We start from the raw sequence: 20,324 nt of genomic DNA on the forward strand, positions 1-20,324 counted from the left end.
AACACTTTTTCAAATGTAAAACGAGCACTCACCATCACAGGTGGCTTTCTTTTCCAGCGCTTAAAAGAAAACAAGTCATTCCATTCTACGTATTTACAGCCATGTTGACCTTCTAAAACATCATTTCATTTCTTTCGTTTACGTTGACTCATTGTCGTTTGTCTTGAATTTGTTGACAGTTTTGATGCGAGAGCCGATCATTGAGGATAATGCTTCTGACCACGCCCTTTTCTGCAAATATGCTGCCGAGCTACTTGAGAGAGTCACTGGTAAATCCCTGGCTACGTCCTCTGCAGTCCCGTCCCTGTCTAGAATAAACAAGGTATGAACTTGTAATTGACACAACCTATCGTCTCACACAGGGGAGGGCGGAGACCTTCAACAGCGTCTTTACTCGACAGTTTACAGCTCACTAACTTTTGTTTGAACGGCAAACGTACGGTAAAGTCTAATTTCGATTATTAAAGTTTTGCTTAAATAATGAACAATCGATGATTTTGATTTGAAGAATTTATCAGAATCTACTTCTTTGTATTTCTTGTTTAAAAATGGATGGTCATTGAGACTGCCTTCAGGCTTTTTCAGAGGAGGGGAGGAGGGACATCCTCAGTTTCCCTGCCATCCCCTCCCAAAAGAAAACATTTGATCGTAGGTAAGATGGTCACACTATCGGGTTTCATCTAAATACTTTTAAGTTAAGAGGAAATTAAGAAATTAATGCTTTCTAGAGCATTATTAGAACAGCCCAGTAAGAAATCATATGTAAATTTAACAGTTTTAGAGTTTGAATTGTCCTTTTACTTCTCTTACCCAGTAGCTTCTGTGGGGTCGGTTTTCTTACTTATTTCGACGTTCTCTTAAGTAGGACACTTTCAAACCCTGTACAGCCCAATAACTAAATATCAGCCTTTACTTTCTTAGGCTGATGTTGTTGCGCAGACTCATATTTCATATCCGGCAAAAGAGCTTTTACAACTGGTTCACAGTCACCTCACAACCCAAGGTTTGTTGTGGAGCGTCGAGGAGCATTAAGAGAAAACCAGGTCAAGGAACGGAATCACAAACTGAAGAATTTCCCTTTAAACCTATTTTTAGATCACACCCCGCTTCATAACACACTCTTGAAATTTAGAAACGAAAGTCCCAAGTCATCTGACAGTCCAACAATTATGCAGAGCTGGATTATTTCTATAATTTAGTAGGAATAATCTTTGTTGTAAGGCCTCTTTGTAGTTAAGTCTCTGCTTCTTATTTTGAGTGTCGTATAGCAATCAAAACAACCAATCAGAACGAAGAAAAATATCACGTGGAGCCAATAAGAATTTAAGGTAAAAATAAACAACCTTCTGAAGCGCGGGAAAACGCGGGTGACAAAATCGCAACTGGTTTTAGTTTTGAATCTGATTGGTTAAGAAGGTGGCGTGAGTTGTCTAGATCAATGACAGCCCTTAGCAGAGTAAAGGCGAAGCGTCCCAGATTACTTTGGACACTCGAATTAAATTTGTTCTAGTCTTGAGGGTGTTTGGCTCATTTGTTAATCAAAGGTGTGGTTGTTTTGGACTAGGACTTCATGAGACTGCAGAGGTTTTACGGAGAGAGGCCAATCTACCTGACCCAAAACCTGAATCAAATCTGCTTTACACGCCTACTAATAGGAAAGTATGTGGTGCATGTTGTCGTTGTTAAGTGTATTCTGTGATCACAAGGCCACCATAAAGGGTAAAGCTGACATTTCGAGTGTTAGCTCTTCGTCATAGCGACTGATGTAGGGTTAACGCCAGAAACGTCAGCTTTTAAACTCTTTACGGTGGCCAATTTACGTTATCAACTCAGTTGGTAATACTGAATTACTTTGTTATTCTCTCCCACCGACGCAGCACCACAGCGCTTCTTTAGAAACTTGCCTCCTTTATTAGTCTGTCAGTCAATCAGCCCGTCAGTCAGTTAGTTTGTTTGTCAGTCTGTCAGTTATTCCGTCTCTGTCAGGCAGTCAGTCAATTAGTCAAACAATCAGTCTGTCAGTCATTCCGTCTGTCCGTCAGTCAGTCAGTCAATCAGCCCGTCAGTCAGTTAGTTTGTTAGTCAGCCGGTCTGTCATTGCGTCTGTCCGTCAGTCAGTCAATTAGCCCGTCAGTCAGTTTGTTAGTCAGTCTGTCTGTCACTACGGCTGTTCGTTTATCAGTCAGTCGGCTTGTCCGTCCATCAGCTAATCAACCAGTAAATCGTTCAGTAGGTTAGAGCTCGCTCGTTCGGTCAGTCGATCGGTCGATCAAGTGAATCAGGCGGGCAAGCAGTCAGGCTCATAATGTGGATCGTATCTCTTCGTACAAGACTAACCGTATGCTTACCGTCATGTCCCATGTCACTGTACACAGGTTCGATTCAATCACTCCTCAAGCCTTTCTACGGCCTCCTCTGGTGTGAGCACTCCCGGGACTCCATCCCTGACGCGGTACCGATTCAACGACCCTGGAACACCAACAGGAAAGGTAATAACAATGTTTAGATGATTGAGCGGTCAGGATAACTGTATCTGAATGCTGATCATAATTTTGGCGTGTGCTTATCCCACCCCTGCCATAAGAACAAAGAAATTCATGGAAAGAGTCTTTTTTTAATCTCGTGTAAATTTATTTGTCGAAAAGGATAATAATTTGTTGATTATTACGATATTATTATTTTATTAATGTTTTGTGTTACAATATTGTTTATGATACGTCGATCAATTTCTTTGTCTGCATGTTTGTTTTGGTCAGCGGCTTCTACCTTCCGATCTTTCTCGCCCTGCACGCCCACCGTCACCTCCTACGTTGGACATGATCGTGACGCGGTATCTTCGCGAACAGCATGCGCAGTGTAACAATCCTGTGTCCGCTGGCCCTCCATTCTCCTTAATACGGTAAGTCATGTATGCTAGAGCCAAAGACGTCTGAAAAAGTATTTCAGCTTGTTTGGAGGATAGCCAGTAGTTTCATTAAGAGTTTCTTATACGCATTCCACTCTTGCTTAAATATGGTATCGTAGTGCCTCCTGTTAAGATTTTAAAGGTGCAAAGTTTCTAAAGAACTGTGGTGCTTTGTTGTTTGGAGAGTTTAAGAAGGTAATTTGGTATTATAAACTGAGTTGATAACGTAAATTAGCCACCGTTTATAGTTTCGAATTTAACGTTTCGAGCGTTAGCCCTTCGTCAGAGCGATGACGAAGGGCTAACGTTGACTGAAGTGGTGACCAACTCGACTTATAATACCAAATTACCTCGTTGAGATTTTTTACGAATTTTGTACGACCCCTAAGTAATCACCACCGCCTATCTCTTTAACGGTAGCTACTTATATAAAAGGTTTGTGAAACCCTAAGCTCCTCCTGGTAGACCGGTAGGTGAGTAAGAATTATTTCTTGCCTACAAGGTTTTCTAGGTCACTAGACAAATAGACTTTCTCTTGTTTTGCTTGGTTTTTTTTCACACTTCCTTACTGTTTGTTATTTATTTGTTTCTTTTTATTTATTTTTTTATTTTTTACTGTTTCTCCGAGTGTTTGCCCGTTTATTTAAAATGTTTGTAACATTTATAACAAGAGTTATAAATGTGGCATCTTGCAGAATTATTTTTGAAAAACTGCACATAATGCATCTCCTCTCTTTCAATTAAAAAATTCCAGAGTGTTTATAAATCTATACTTAAAATAGGGCTGTTTATCGAATCATACGCCACAATTGCAGATGTCTAAGAAAACTCAAAACTGTGAACAATCAACTTATTCCGATTTGTCTATCGTCAGACCCCACAAATGCCCCGAACCAAAGTACAGATATTACGCACCATCGAACATGACGACGAGGTTAAAGCGAAGAGAAGTATGTATATTAATATTGTTCTTAGCTTTAAACAAAACTATTTTGCCACGGTGGCGGACAAAGGAAACACTTATCTCATCATCTTAATAGGTCGTTCTGATACTCGTGTCAGCTCTTATTATAGAGTGGTCTCCCTCAACATTTATCTGTACTCAATCTTGAAAAATGTTCTCCCACCTGAAGGTGATTCCGCGTCATGGCGGATTTAACGGCGCCAGACTAAACAGACGGTTTGTGTACGGAAGGTAGGAGATGCCTTATTTGTACTTCGTATCGCTTTATTAGAAATTCTTAATGTTTTTTTAACAGAATCATTGTAACCTGATTCTCAGACCCCTGTCCACACGTAAACGGTATTTCTGAACACAGGTGACGGAGGTTTTTATAATCTCTGAACAGAGTGGATTTTTCGTGTTTTTCAAAAGCGCCGGCTTATCGTCTTCGCGTCGACTAAAAGAAGTGGAGTTTTTCACGTGCAAGGTCGTGACACTAGTTGATCTCCTTTTGAAGTCTTTTATTTTCAGTTTTATTAGCAGAGAGTTTTGGACTCAAGGAAACGATTCGAATATGCCAAGTTTGCTCAAGATAATGTTCAAGATAATGTTCCTCTACAGAATTCTGACGCATTTTGCCGACGAAGTTTCACAATTAGTCGTTGATTGTGTTAAGTTTTGTTCTTGGTTGTATCTAACTGTGTTGTTGTCCATTAGATTTAAACCGCTCAGGGCCATTCGCGATACTGAAGAAAACAGCTTCTTTACATGTGCATGTTTTGCAGTAAGTGTCTCTGTTACCATATTCAATGTGATTTTTAAGATCTATAACTGCTAAGAGGAGCAAGTGATATCGAGGACTAACCACTCCCAAGGATAGAAAAGATCCTGGTTGGCTAAATTTGGCAAACACGAAGCAGTTGAAGTAAACTTAAGAAGGGGCCTGTCATTTTTCCTCCTGGGGAGTGGGGCGGGGGACCGGAGTATTCTTTTTGTTTCACAATAAAATTCACCTGATCCTCCCTCAAAGTTCTGTAGTATTGTAATGATCCCACCTCATTGGCAGTCGCTTCTGCAGTTGCTCCTCTAAGCTCTGTTAGAGACGACTGATCCCCCTCCGCTCCCCCCTAAAAACCGTGGGATCCCCAAAAATTTAACCTACCCTTCTCACCAAGTGATAAATAAAGACCGGTTCCCGAGAGTGAAGAAAATTAAAACCAATTGAAACTGAATACCGATTTTTTTAATTTTTTTTTACGATGAACGAACCTTAATACTTCTTCAGACATCATATTTACTCCTCAAAAATCTATCTTCAGGGCTTGACCCTTTACATGCCAACATCAGTATGCATATTCTCCTTACTGTTCTCTATGTAATCCCTAAGGTGCTGACAAAGAGAATTTGTTTAAAAATCAAGAGCTTCTTATTCGGTGATCATTTTCTTTATTCTCGTGGTCCTAATGTTGGCTTCAAGGAGTGATATTATAAAGAGAAATTAGACGCTGGTCGCTCTTAGAAGTCAAACGGTTTGAACCTCTTCTTGGTGTCGTTTACATTTGGCTGATTCGTAGTAAAATGGAAATTATGATTTTTTTTTCTACCCGTAAGAATTATCCTTACTATAGTTTAAAAAAAAAGTAGTGGCTTTTATGAGGTCATGTAAACGTAGTACCTAAGTTTTTACTTTTTCTCCTCAGCCCGATGGCAAGTCTGTTTTTCTTGGAACACAAATAGGCGAGTTGAAGGAATACAACTTAATGACTGGACAGGTACAAAACTCAATTTACACCTTTTTGATTTCAAGTCAAACGCCAAATTTTTCTTCAAATACCTATATGTGTTTGAATTAGTCGTTGATTGGGACAAGTTAAGTTGTCAGCTGTATCACACCTATATATATTTTTTTTGGTTCTTTTTTAGATTTAAACCGCTCAGTGCATGGTTTTCATGTTCATTTGTATTTCACGTATTTATTTTTAAAAAAATTGCATTTTGCAGGAAGAGGCGACTTATCTCTGTAGCGCAGACAGAGCAATTTCCATGTGCCAATGTTCAAAAGTAAGAGTACAACATAGAAGCTTCCCTCTCCATATAGTTAACCCTTTAACTCCCAAGATCTTGTAAGTAATTCTCTTTACTTCTCCCGCATAGTTCCTGTGATGTTTGTTTGGAGAATTTGGTATTGGATCAACTTATAATTCCCTAACTAATATTTTTCTATATTCTCATCACTTTTCTGCTTGATACTGTATTCATATTGTAAGGAGAAATTCTGTCTTGGTCACTCATGGGAGTTAAAGGGTTAAAAATACCTTTCTTTCTACTTCGAACAGAGTCCAAAGTTTCATTAATGTTTTTCAACAATATTTTTTTTTGGCGCACCCACTCCTCCCTCCCCCAACCCAACAACAGTCAAATGGTAACAAGTTAGGTTCGATGTTGGATTTTGGTCCACATCCACACGAACAAGGCAGCTCCGCTACTGCTTTTAAATAACTTAACATTCGGTCAAATCCAGTCTTCTTGTTAATTGTTTAATTTCCATATATTTCGCTGAAACCAATCAACCCTTTTTATTCATCAGTTTTGCAGCGCGTTTCGCAACGTTATGAACCTTTCTAAGGCTCATGTGAACCTTTTAGGTTGTGTTCACGAATTCATTTATCACTGAAATTGTCTTTCTGTTCTTCATTCTTCAATTTTTAGGACCGCGAACTTTTATTGACGTCATCTTCGTCTGCTTTGCCTCCCTGTGCTCTTTGGTCATTTGGAGACGTTTTCGAAATGAAGTAAGTCTTTGAACTTGAAAACCTGTTTGATTCGTACCACTAGTGCATCTGATAGGCACGTCCTTGTTTGTGTCCCTGCTTGATTTATATGTATCTCACCTTTAACAAACTACAATGTTTGTCGCAGAAACATAAAACAAACACATACTTCACTATGTTTTACCATTAATTTTTATTCACTTGACTTTCGCTGAAATACAAGAAGAAGTTTTACATTATTCTGTCAGAGCTACGACTTTTACAGAAGACACTTAGACAAATTAATTTCATAGATTACAGGAGACGAGCAATGATTCCAACTTAATTCACCTGCGGCAATTGACGCCCAAGATCAAAACAAGCAAAATGGGAAATAATTTTGGTGTATGTCATGGCTTGTATCCTATAATCGGATTGGTGTTAATAACACGGTGACAGTAGGCGAACTATAATATTTTGTCGTTACATTTATCTCTCTATTTGATAAAAAATGTTATTTACTTTCTAATTTTATTTGTTTCTCTTTGGCTCAGACATCCATTTAGCGAAGACACCTGGGTAAAGTTTAGTAATTTATCAGAAGACAGAATTATTGGCACACACGACGCTACTGCGCATGTGAGTTCAAGACATTTGATGCATTTTCACTTCTAAATACATCACGATCAGCCTTAGTTTGACAAATTGTCGCTGTTCATCTAGAACATTTACAAAAGGAAAAATAGATCAGCGAAATTGCTACTGCGTGAACACGGGATAGCAAGATAGAATCACCAATTTCGCCCAAGTTTGTACACGATCATTTTTTGTCTCGAATACATGGACTTTTAAGAAGTATTTTTAGCTCAGACTTCATGGCCAAGATCATTTTTCTGCGCCTCAGTTTACTTGTTCTGAGGCCTCTTGGCTGTGATTGAAAATTTTTTAATTTGCTATTTTGATATGCTTCAGAAACAACTTTGGTTTTTCTTTCAAGTCACTCAGTTGAAATACGCCTTTTGAAACATTAGTCAAACTTAAGGCGCCGAACTCGAGATTTTTATCGGTAGATCGTTGATAAATTGGAGGCAAAGCCTTGTGATTACCTTAGTAAAGGTTGACCAATGTTTTCTTGTATTTGATTCAGGTTTTTTTTTTGTCGTTTATTGCTTGTGGTACTTCTCTGCCAAAACACCCTTTTTATTTCTCGATAATTGCGAGCATTAGAATGCAGTTAGAGTGTGATGATATTATTCACTAGATTATATTCAACCATCAGATTTACGACACTGCGACAGGTCAGCGGGTACTAACTCTGCACGATTCCAACAACACTAACAACTACTCAAAGAACCTCGCCTCCTTCAATCCCACGGACGACCTGGTACTGAACGACGGTGTATTATGGGATGTCAAAGGCAAACGGGTTATACACAAGTTTGACAAGTTTAACAACTTTGTCAGCGGCGTTTTTCATCCCTCCGGGCTGGAGATTATCATCAATTCAGAGATTGTATCCTTTTTTTTGTTTTTAAAGAACGAGCCAATGCTAGACTGTAAAGCAGAGAGTCCAGATTCGCGAAAATAACATAACACAACGTCGGCCTTTCACGGATCTCGAAAAATCACTCTACCTCCTTCTTCTTACTTTGACAGTGAATTAGGAGAGAGATAGATATCAAGGGCTATTATTTCATAAGAAAAGTGTATTGTTTCCTCATCTTGAGCGTTTTCGGGAACTAATACACAGTCACCTGACTGATCCACTGAGCATAAACTTATGTCTGAATATCCTTGGTGATTTGCTGGCCAATTTACATCATCAACCTAGTCGATAAAACCAAACTATCTGGTTATTTCCCCGCCCTCACAACTGACGAAGCACTGCTGTTTCTTGTGACACTAACCCCTTAGAATGTCCAAAGCAACTCATTTCAAATAAACAGTGTGCCTTTTGCTTTGCCAATTATCCTTGACGCTAAAAACAGTGGGATCTTCGCTCTTTCCATTTACTGGACACGTGTCCTTCACTAGATCAATGTCACGTGATCTTCAATAACAGTGGTGACGTCATGTATGGGGGTAATTTCATGTTTACTTGTTTACACACTTCTCAAATTTGTTGATACTTTATTAATTTTTCACGAAGGAAACCAGACCCGACATTGAGGTTTTAGTGCGCCCAAGTCGTGAGCTTTTAGTTGCGATCTATATGTCATCTAGATATTCAAATTCAAATTGAGAGCACAGAATACTCACCCGGGATTATGGTTCCATAGGTTTTTAGCAGTTTATAGACATCCAAAATTGCGTAAGGAAATTTTTCAACTTTTCATCAATTATTTAGCAACTTTTGCGGTGTTTGGAAAAGTGAAAGAGCTCTAGCTCTTTTATTCCACTCATAACCCTAAAACTTCCGGCTCCAGTCTTTCGAAGGTTGGATAGCGCTATCCACTGGAAACTCTATCCGTCGGATAGCGTTATCCGCTCTTTACATAACTGGGCCCTCAGGGAAAAGTTCCTCAGAGCCTCTGATATCTCAAAAAATGAAAAAAAAATGAATTCTGGACTGAAGGGAGCGGTATTTGTTCTTCCGTATTTTATAGTAAAACATCTTTCGGATCCTTTGGAAATACCGCTAGCTTCCAGGCTCCTTGGACCGTACGAGACCTCGTTCAGGACCTTTGACGCAACAGATTATCAACCAATAGGTGAGCAGGAGGGCTTGCTACAAATTTTAATAGAAATTTTTTTGGCGCTCGTTATCAGTTAATTTGAAATATCTTGACGTTTACGAAATGAGTGAGAAAATGATGTTGGAAATTTCAATTGCTTTCAAACAGCTACAATCGACGTTAAGAAGACAATATTTGATTTGTGTACCGATATAACTGACAGCTTTGTAGCCGTTATTGAGGTAAGCTTAAAAATCGGAAACCTCTGCCTTGTTTTGTTTTCCTCCCTTCCATCCTTCTTCTTTCATTCCCATCCTCTTCCTCTCCCGCTCCTGCTTAACTTCCTCTCTTCTCTTTTTTTCTCCCTCTTCTCCGACACTTCTTCAGAGGTAAGAGGATTCTTGTGATTTCTATCAAACATTAAATTCAATTTATCTTGATCGTAAGACCTGAGCCGATTGGTGCGGTTTAGCTCTACTTGTCAATCACTAGCCAAACTGCTTCATGATTATCTTGCGGGAAAAACAAAAGAGGGTGAACTCTTTCGAAGGCGTAGTTGACAATTCCGATTTCATTCACGAGGAAGCTGCCTAGAAAAACCGAATTTTTTAGAGCAGGAAGCGGCTGTAGACAGATTTAGGGAATCTCTCAAGTGTTCATCAGAACATGGAGTGTCTCGCGCATTACGAGGGTAGCAAAAAGTCTTAATTTCCACACTGGTCACTGGAAAAGATCTGCTGGCAGTGTTACCCACTGGTTTTTTTAGGAAAAGCTTTCTATTTCAGATGCTGGTTAGCTTTAAAACTAATTATAAAACAAACCTTCGAGTGCAGAAGTGTGTCTGCTTCAAAGCACCGTTTACGATCAAATGGAAGAAACATCGCCAAAGGGATTAACGGAAGCTACACTCAAAGAACATAAGATGCAGCGAATATCAGCTCATATCTGTGTCCTTGGAAAAGGTTACGTCGAAGCCATTTGTCTCTGCGCTGAAAAAAAACTGCCTCACAGTTTCACTCATCCGCTCTACGCTTTTTTTTTTCTTCTTTTTTCTTTTTCTTGTGGTTACGGTTACTTGCTCAATTCCGAAAATGCGGTGAGGCACAATTAGTCATGGGGTGTTTCGCTTTTTAACAGCCTCTTCGAGCAAGCGTCTTTTCGCCTTTCACTGCCCCCTCCTTCCACTTTCCACTCAAACTCTTAGTCAAACATGGCCGGTGAAATAATCGATCGCGAACTTCTTAACGTTAACTCGCCCTAATATAACGCCTGCACTGCAAGCTCAGGAGCTAGCAGTAATCCCAGCTACCTCATGCCACGACAACTGGGAGAAACTTTGGCAATGCGAACCATCTGACTGGCTTTACTTGTCATTTCATGATTGCATAAGTTGCAAACTATCATCGTAAAGATCTTGTCATCATGTCATAACAGTTCACGTGAATTATTTCATATCATAAATTCGGTAACGTTCTTTTTTAGAATCAGGCCAGCACCGACGAAAGCGTTTGCCGGGTGTACGAAGTCGGGCGGCTGCGTAGGGCTGATGACGAGGACGAGCAGGTATGAGAATCTTAAGGACTTTCACATCAACATTCGTAGGAACGGACCAATCAAAGAGAAGTGAAACCGCCATCTTGGATGCGGATTCGGTTATGTGATTGGTTCGTGCCTTATTTGCATACAAAATCCTGCACTTTGTTAGGTTGTGGACTATAGCGCCCCCTGGCACTAAAGCAGAGATGAACTTTAATTTACTTTTGGAACATACTTCAAAAACACGTCACTTAGTGCAACACGTGTTTGATGTAGGTCCATAAAATAACGACTCCATGCCTTTTTTCTCTTAGGAATCCGACGAAGGTGGCGAGGAAGATGACGATGTCGATGACGATGATGATGAAAATGATGATGATGACGATGACGATGATGATGATGACGACGAAATTGAAATCACGATATCTGGCGATGATGATTCGGATGATGACAGTGATATTGCAATTTTTTGAAGCGCGGCTTTTAAGTTTCCATCTTTCAGTTGTTAATTCAACTCAACAATGAGCACGTCATTCTGCTATGTTTTTATCTTTGAAAAATGTACTTGTATCACACAATTTGGGAATGATAATTTAAGCTTGGAGTTGAACTTCTTGACGGTGGAGTTTTTTTATGTAAAATGCTATGTAGCAGAAAGTAGAAGTCATCATCGAAAAAATTACACCCATGTTACTGATTATGCAGTCAGTGTGAGGACAGAGACGCCACAGAAAATGACCCCCAAGGTTCGGTTGATGAGCGAGCCATGGTAACAAATTGCAGAGTGTTCTTGGGAAATTATGTAAGGGCGATGAAACGGCTGGAAACTGAGTCCAACAGTGATATCAGTGCATGCAAGATTACTGAACAAACATTTTGATGGTTGATGAAGGGAAGAAATCTTGCAGAGAGGGAAAAGAATGAGACCATTTCCCACAATGGCTGCAATGGAAATTATAAGATCAATGACGAAACAAACATAATAAGACTTCGATCATATACGCCCGTGAAGCAACGAAATTGATTAATTCTTGTTTGGTTTGTATTTTCCTTTAGGTTCTCCATGTTATTTTATAGCAGTTACCACTCTTTCATTGCTAAAGGCGTTGAGAACTCTCCTCTTGAACACCACACTGAACATCCAAAGAACGAATCTAGTTTCCGAAATGAGCAGGTGGTGATGTTTAAGTCTCTCTAGCCATGTAAGACTTTCAACTGCAGACGGGGGTTTTCTATATTCAAGAAAAACAGAGTTGAAGGGTTTTCGGTCAATACCATTTTGTTTTCTTTTCCTGCGGTGATTTTCCAATATTTCGTGTGGCTTATTTCTTCATTTTTACTTCAAAAGAAGCATGGAGGTAATTTTTTCTTTTCAGCTGGCTATTTGCGGTGGTAACACTTTTTTTCCGCACACCACACCCAACTCGTTTCAAAGCAAATTTAATTAATTTTAAAGTTGTGTTTTCTCTTTTAAACTTAAACCCTAATCGAATTCATTCAGAGGAAAAAGTAATATCGAGCTAAGATTTTCACGAATATTTTTTAGCCTTGCCCCTATGTTTTTCGCCAAGTTAAAGAGTACCTCTACTCACTAACATATCCTGACGAGCCGGCAAATTGGCTCTGGCTAATGAATTCTGAATTTAGGGAACACACTCGTGGCAAAATAATTAATTTTTCAGAGAAGTGCGAATTGCAGTAAAGAAGACAATCAGAGCGTTTTGTTGTTGTTTGTAGCTCAATGATGTCTTTATTTATGAGAATTCACCACAATGTTTCTTAACATAAGTATATTATGCAAATTTTTTCATCTAAAAAGCACTTGCTTATAAAAGAACCACAAATATGTTACCTTAAAAACAAAACGAGCATAGCTAAGAAGGGCAGACACACATGGGTCAGGAACTGAAAAGAAAAGCTGACTTGTTGAGAAAGCTCTACAAAGTATTGGCGAAAAATAATTCACAGGTTCTACGTCATTTAGTATGTTAAATAAATGTGGCACCTGCTTACTAAACATGATGAAAATTCAAAGAATATGAATAAAACACGAAAGAGTTAAAAACAAGTATAATTATAGCTGTGACATTTGTCATCGGAAAATCAGACAACAGGAGGAATTTTTTATCCAATAGAAACTGCTAAAATTCTCAACAAAACAATAATACTCTTATATCGAATACGGATCGCCTAATAAACGTTAATTTGCTGGCAAAAGAGGGAAAGACAGAGCCACAAGTCTGAACGTGAGCGCCAATGGCGACCCTCACTAGCCAGTTATCTTCACAATTACCAATTGGAGTAGTAGCATTTCTCCTCGCTTTCAACATTGTCCTCTCCTTCATTGCATCTCTTGGTAATGCTCTGCTCCTATTAACATTTTATAAAGTGTCCTCTTTGCATCTCGCTGCAAAGGTCTTGTTTGAATGTCTAGCCGCTACCGATCTTTGTGTGGGTCTTTTTTCACAACCTCTGTTCGTGACTGTTTTATTTCTTTCCATTGATCTTGGTAACACCGACATAGATATTGTGTATTACGTCGAAGAGGTTGTTTGTATATCCAACTATGTTTTGTTTGGAGTGACTGTACTGATATCAACAGCCATCAGTGTTGACAGACTTCTTGTTCTGTTATTGAGGCTGAGATACAGACAAGTTGTGACACTAAAGCGAACTCAAGCTGTTATACTTTTATGCTGGATAATTGCTGTTTTATGCGGATTGGTTCGTGTCTGGAGTCAAACGGTTTCGGAGATTGTTGCTTTTGTGGCCGTTGTGGTATCTCTGGTTACTTCCGTGTTTTGCTACGTAAAGATCCACCTGAGATTACAGCGGTACCAGGCTGAAGTAGAAGACAACCCTGGCGAAGGACGGTCAAATGCAGGAGAAGATATAGGAGCAGGAAAAGATGAAGCAGGCGCAATAACGGGGACAAGAACAGCCACAGAAGAAGGAGCAGGAGTAAAGGGTACAGGAAGGGGAAGAGTACGTGCATGGACAGCAAAAGGTTCATCAAAACAAAGATTAAACGAAAGAGTTCAACTAAACATCAAACAATATCAGAAAACAGTTTCCAGCATATTTTGGCTGCAGTTGGCTTTAGTGGCATACTACACCCCTTTTATAATTGTGTCGATATTGAGACATACAGTACTTAGTGGATCAGCAATTCATGCTCTGTGGCTCTTTACGAAAACTTTAGTTTATCTGAACTCATCTCTGAATCCCTTTCTTTACTGTTGGAAAATCACGGAAGTGAGAAAGGCAGTAAAGACACAGCCAGGGCGTTTTGTTGTTGTTCGTGATTCGAGGTCGCCTGTACTTATTTGGAAAAACTTCCGTGTCCTTAAAGAATTAATTTCTTGCGAATTTTTATATTAATCAATAAGGAATCATTGAATGCTGACAAGCAATTGCACTTACAGAGTCGAAGACTCTATTGTAATATGAGGAGGAATACAAATTTCTTTTCTTTTCCATGTTCTCTTTACAGGAAGGAGAATAAGAAGAAGAGGAAGACATAAAATCAATTAGTCTCTTTTTTTTGCCATGAAATACAATGAGATATTGTTTGAGAATTGATTCTTTCTATCTATTTTGGACAGGTTTCTAATATTGATTTAAAGATCGCCCATGCATAAACAAAATTAGTAAATAAACGTTAATTGTGGACTTGTCTTTGCTCGATGTGCCCTGTTCTCTCATGCGTAAATCTAATAACTCGCATATTGACTAAACAAACCGTTTTCAGCGAAGTGCGAAGCAACTTTGTCGAATAAAACCTTAAAAGAGTCTACCCCGTACATTTGTGCAGCCCCTTTAGTCCTATTGCCGGCGGCGCTTTTAAACAAGTAAGGTTGTTATTTTCTTTTCCTTTTTCGCCGCCTCAGTTATTGCTGACGTCTCTATACATACAGTCACAGTGAACCACTGCTTTCTTTTGCATTTTTGGCCTCTTTCAGCTGACTTTTCCCCACAATCAGGAGGAAAAACCTCAAGATGAATATGTCTAACCTTTATTTTAAAATGCGTCATGCTTGAATATCAAATAAGACTAAATTAAACATCTCGCAAATTGAGGAAGCCACAAAAATGGCTGATTGGTAATTAAATGGCTTATATTTTGGTATTAGTAAATTCGAGAATAATAAAAAACGAGATTTAGCCAAACTTTAAGTTCTCTTGAACTTTAACTTTATGATGAAAACACAAGCGCGCGTCGCAGCCCTTATCAATGTTCAACAAAATTTTTTTTTCCAGAAACAGTTCACATCTGCTTCCAAAACAAAGCGTGGAATGTGTAATGATGTATCACGAATAAATCATTCACACGAGCTCTAGAATATACTCTAGGCCATTTTGGCAATAGTCTTGGTTTTAAGGGCGTGATGAATGACTCAATAGCTTAGTCATTAAACCGGTTACGCTTACACAGAAAGGCACAATCCGTCTTCTGACGGTTTTCAAGAGGTATTACGTGTTTACTTATCAGTACCTGTTATAGTATTTAGCTAGAGACTGGCAAATTGGGTCATCAGGCTTTCAAATACTTTATTCTTAGTCGCATAAATAGACCGTTTTTGGTTGACAGATATGTCAGCCTGCTTGTTTTGATAAGACCAAGGGTAATAATATATGATATTGACACACTTTAGTTATTGTTGTGCGTGTGCTGGTGTTTGGTGGTCAGCCAAGACCTTTCAAATTTATTTATATTTCCTTTATTGATATTAATTTACAAGATATGGATAGAAAAATGATTAATTTTCCAATGTTGTCTTTACTGAAATGTTTGCATTATCACGAAAAGTTGCGATGCTAATCGCTACACTGGAAATTTATCAAATGTTTATATTTCTTAACTCTTCACCGAGGTAGATTTAACTAGAGGTGGATATTTACCAAGCTGCGAAGCGGAGATGTAAACACCCACCTCTTGGCCACCGCACTTAAATGACTATTTGTTTTAGTGTATATTTTAATACTATGAGATAAAATGATGCAAAAAGATGATTTTGATTAATTTGTTTCCTGCAACAGTCTCAACTTTTTTGGGCGCAAATCCCGTGGAGGTGAATGGAGAAGGATGAGCAAAGTTTACGTTTTAGTGATTACTTTTGGGCTCTTTAGATTCATTTTGAGTGGGTCGAAATATGTCAGATTTTCGGGAGGTTCAAATAAAAACATACTTAAATTTAATTCGTGTACAAAAATTTCAAAACCCTATCTAAACGATAAATACTTCCTACACGTATCCTCAACAGCCAAATAGACAAATACCGAAATAAAAGACATGAACCAAAATTGTGTAGATCGAAGTCAGAGTCCCTACTGATCTTTTATCGACGATCGTGGTTTACTTCACTTTAATTTAAAGGACACTCCACGCCTCAGAAAAAATTATTGTCTTCGCCCAGCCTTGAACTGGGAAAGAAATCTGAAGTTTAGCATCATCCAATAATATTCAGTAAAACAAGATTGAGGGGCATATGAAAAGTCATTTACATATATTCTGAATAAGACAAGTCATGGAACAACCGCTTGTGGCACTCTGGATTCAAAGACCAGAGGGTCAGGGAACTCAGAATTTATGAGCACTACTTGTTGTCTATCAGATGTATTAATGATGAACTAAGCCACACCGAAATGCCATCGTTAATCTTGGCAAAGGCCTTGCTCATGTCAAGAAACACAACGAAAAACAATAAGAAAATAACCGCAGTTGCATGTTTCTCTAAAAATCAAACACAGTTCTCCCCACGATGAAAGTTGAAGTAATAGGTGAGGCAATGTTAGCTTTATATGTAAGTGCTCGTGGCAAAAACAAAATGAAAAATGATTGAATGAGAATCCATTGTTATCTTGGCTCGACTGTGTTTTGAAGGAGCCAAAATGTCATTTTAGTTTATTGTGTCCATCAAATCTACCGTTAGATTTCCTCGCCCCACCCTTTTCGCCTTTTTGTCTCTCTATTATTAATGACATTTTATGCGCATATGCCTTTGTTTTAAGTAAAGTGGTCTGATCCGAACCAGCAATTTTGCTGCAACGAATGGAGTAAACAAAACGAGTTTAGCTTATATAAGTTTACTGAAGCATTTAGAGAGTGCTTTACAACAATTTCATTATTCCTAACAGGGTAAATTCATTGTGGCTTCGGAGAGATCAACATGTCCATTATTGTTCTTCTCTTCAATGCACTTACAAAAAAATAAGAAATACTTATACTAAGAACAACACTCACAAATTTACGCAAAATTTCTGACTAGATCAGTTATAAAAATTATCTTAACAGCAATTTCTTTTCTTTTTTTTTCTTTTCTCTATCCGCCTACAGTCAATAACAACAACAAAGCCCTGACAAGGCACCAAGCGAATAAACGGTAAACTAAGAAATGCAAAGTGAAGTAAATAAACAAGTTTTTTTTTTCCAAGAAAATTCCATCTAACCTCCATTTATAACTATGAAAATGGTTATCATCACTACCAAGCATTAATAAAGTAAAAGTCCATAGAAACTACATCTTAAAATCAAAAGCTATGAAATTGAGGCTGAAGTTCTCGAAATCTAAACTACAAATTACCACAGAGTGTTATAAGACTACAACCTTGGAGGTTCAGCAATTCTGCTATTAAGCCGCAGTCCTGCACAAGAGGAGTTACTTCAGATGACTCCTCGTCTTCGTCACTTCCAGTTGCGTCCTTTATCTGCAGCAGTAAGTTGATTACCATCATACTCGTGTACGCCAGCCTCCTCTCCCCGTCAATGAAGGTCTACAGCATCACTTTGGTCGGTCCCATATAGTTTTTTCCAAGATCGTCTTGTTCATCCTTCGTGTACTTTTAGTTGGTCAAGTCCTCAGTTCTCGTTCGTCTACTGCGGGGGGCGGGTCCTTTGTCAGATTGAACTGCTACAGCACCTTCATAAAACCAACGTTACTTTCAGGTTCACTTGTTACACCTTCTTCGTCATCAATTTGAATATCTGGAGGGAAGACGGAATCACTGTGGCCTTCTTTTTCGATCAAGTATTGTATTGCTATAGAATGCACGATCTTCTTCCTCCATCAACACAAGGGAATGGGAGGTCTCAGGTTTTGTTCACCTCATTTTGCGGAGCGTGCAAAGAAGTTAGGATCTTCTTTTTCAGTAACAGAAAGGCTTACCTGTGGCTGTTCGAATCTTCTGTTCCCCGCAGTTACAGGGCAGCATGCTGAGTTAATTGGAAGCTTCTTCCTCACCCATAAGGGGGCATGCTAAAGAATCAGAATTTTTCTTCGTCAGTCACCAAGGGAACCATACTGAAGCATCTAGAGCGTTTTTGGTCCATCACCAGGGAGGATGGTAAAGGATCAATTTCTTCTTCCCCGCCTCGCAAGAGGGCACTCGTAGTCAATCAATTTCTTCTTCCTCAATCGCAGAGTGGCACTCGGAGTCATCAACATCTTGCTGTCCTCGTTCTCGGGCTAAGATATGGTAAAGTATCACTCTCCACAGAGTACGCTTGGGCATCCATATGCTTTCTTATCACGTCTCAAAAGGGGAGTGCGTGTACAACCTTCTTGCTTCTACGTGGATTCCGAGAAGGAAAGCTGTAGCACCATCGTCAATTCCAACCATAGAGGGATGTGCCGTATCCACCGTGCTTTACCCAATTCACGGGCGAGATTTCCTGCGGCTGCCTCTTTGTCTTGTAATGTTATAGCGAAGGGGAAGGCTGTAGCACCATCGTCAATTGCAACCACAAAGGGATGTGCAGCAAGTGCACCAACCGGGGGGGGGTGCTTACCCCACTTCATGGACGAGATTTGCTGCGAGCTGCCCCTTTGTCTTGTAAGTTAATAGCGACGGGGAAAGCTGTAGCACCATCGCCAATTGCAACCACGAAATTGTAATGTGCAGCATCACCGATGCTTACCCCACTTTCATGGGCGAGAATTTGCTGCAGCCGCCCCTGTATCTTGTACGTTGATAGCGAAGGGAAAGCTGTAGCCCCATCGTCCCTATTGCAATCACAAAGGGATGTGCCGTAGCACCGTGTTCACCCCCATATCAGCGGTCTTGATCTGTTTCAGGTGCTCCTTCGTCTCCTACGTTAATTCCAAAATGGAAAGCTTGTAGCGGCCATCGTCCGATTGCAACCACGAAAGGGATTGTGCCATAGCACCGTGTTCACCACCCTCTCACAGTTGGGATTTGCTGCAGCTTCTCCTAGCTCGTCCGCTCCTGCATCTTTCTGGGTTTTTGCAACAGCTCCACGGTCATCGACAAAGTAGTACTTCTTCCTGGATCATACTTGTCATCGTCCCAAGATATCTACATAATTTCCTATTGAAAAGATTAGAAGTTTAATCAGGAACTGGCATGAGTTAAAAAATCTTGAACGAAGGAATTTTTCAAAATGAAGTCACTCAAAAGACAAAAAAAGAGCAGGATATTCAGATATCGGTCCACAAGAGACAAGAACCCATTAGTACTGTTGCCAATGAATTTAAGAAAAAGTTCGGGTAATTGTCTCCGCTTTCTGTCAAGTTTGTTCAACAAGTGTAATTTTAAGATCTGTTTCCGTTCTTTCTTGTGTGTAGACAACAGATGGAAAATAAGGATGATCCAGACTGACATGAGCGTAACCACCCTTGCATATGGTTAAAAAGTAACATTGGTTCATGATGAAACTGCATTCACACAATTGTTAGCGGGCTGGGTAGTTAATGCGTTTTTGACATCACATGGACGTGAAAAGAAATTCGCAATTGACTTGAATTAGGATACCAATTTCAATTGCCTAAAGTATATCCTGAATTAGACGCTGTATGGCAAACCTTTGTTTTAATTATATGTAGCCATTGTTTGGTAGAGCTTCACAAAATGTCTTCTCCGGCCTGTGGCTCTTGCTTTCTCGTATTTTCCACAGTTTAACATCACCCCGGAGGTATCTATAGAAAAACACAGGGACATATGAATCACAAGTAATTCCCCGCGATAGGCACTAAGATTGCAAGTAGCAAAGTTGAGAAACCACAACTTAGTTACAAAAATAACTGAAATACTAAGTTTATCTCATTGACATTTTCAGCTTCAAAACGAATTTCTGTGATGAAAAACCCACCGTAATTCTTTAATTTGACTCCACAACTTAATTCATTTAAATTTTTGGTATGGTTGACAAGATAAGATTAATTTCTTAGGACGGACTTCTTATTCAGACCAAGAGTATCAAAACACCTGACGCACAGCAGCAATCGGATATTGCTTTTGACTTATATAACATTCCACACAGAGGAAGCAACACTTCACAAACTGTTCGTCGGGATATGTTCAGGCTTTGGCAGACGATAACCTTCTTCGATTGTTTTTCATAGTCGTGATTTGAGGACCATCCTTGCGGTAAGGGGAATGCCTCCTGTGGAAAAATAATCGGCACACTATTTTTCTATTTCCTTTTTTTCTGTTCGCCAAAAAAGGCACACTCTTTTCGTTGTAATCACTTCCACTTCCTCTCAGGGCGATCGGTT

General features: G+C 39.3%; 2 protein-coding genes and 1 pseudogene across 2 annotated transcripts in view; 2 read left to right on the forward strand and 1 right to left on the reverse strand.

Moving 5' to 3' along the window:
• LOC131800258 (DDB1- and CUL4-associated factor 1-like) overlaps positions 1-11,829 on the forward strand; it is a 12,546-nt gene extending 717 nt beyond the window's left edge. Inside the window, exons 3-20 of the mRNA XM_066173945.1 lie at positions 180-322; positions 922-1,003; positions 1,565-1,659; positions 2,376-2,489; positions 2,757-2,899; positions 3,780-3,855; positions 4,039-4,100; positions 4,566-4,632; positions 5,549-5,620; positions 5,850-5,909; positions 6,558-6,640; positions 7,153-7,237; positions 7,878-8,111; positions 8,587-8,680; positions 9,205-9,309; positions 9,442-9,515; positions 10,756-10,836; positions 11,124-11,829. Of these exons, the coding sequence (XP_066030042.1) occupies positions 180-322; positions 922-1,003; positions 1,565-1,659; positions 2,376-2,489; positions 2,757-2,899; positions 3,780-3,855; positions 4,039-4,100; positions 4,566-4,632; positions 5,549-5,620; positions 5,850-5,909; positions 6,558-6,640; positions 7,153-7,237; positions 7,878-8,111; positions 8,587-8,680; positions 9,205-9,309; positions 9,442-9,515; positions 10,756-10,836; positions 11,124-11,282 (1,829 nt within the window). The 3' untranslated portion in view covers positions 11,283-11,829. The remainder of the gene's footprint in view (positions 1-179; positions 323-921; positions 1,004-1,564; positions 1,660-2,375; positions 2,490-2,756; positions 2,900-3,779; positions 3,856-4,038; positions 4,101-4,565; positions 4,633-5,548; positions 5,621-5,849; positions 5,910-6,557; positions 6,641-7,152; positions 7,238-7,877; positions 8,112-8,586; positions 8,681-9,204; positions 9,310-9,441; positions 9,516-10,755; positions 10,837-11,123) is intronic.
• A 1,236-nt stretch (positions 11,830-13,065) lies between these two features.
• LOC131774932 (melanocortin receptor 4-like) lies at positions 13,066-14,190 on the forward strand. The gene has a single exon (XM_059091027.2). It carries the CDS (start codon positions 13,066-13,068, stop codon positions 14,188-14,190), a length of 1,125 nt encoding a protein of 374 aa, XP_058947010.2.
• Positions 14,191-17,382: 3,192 nt separating this feature from the next.
• The window catches only part of LOC136284123 (fibroblast growth factor receptor 1-like), a 159,982-nt pseudogene continuing 157,040 nt past the window's right edge, over positions 17,383-20,324 (reverse strand).

The sequence above is a fragment of the Pocillopora verrucosa genome, chromosome 11 (genome assembly GCF_036669915.1).
Source record: "Pocillopora verrucosa isolate sample1 chromosome 11, ASM3666991v2, whole genome shotgun sequence".
NCBI lineage: Eukaryota > Metazoa > Cnidaria > Anthozoa > Scleractinia > Pocilloporidae > Pocillopora > Pocillopora verrucosa.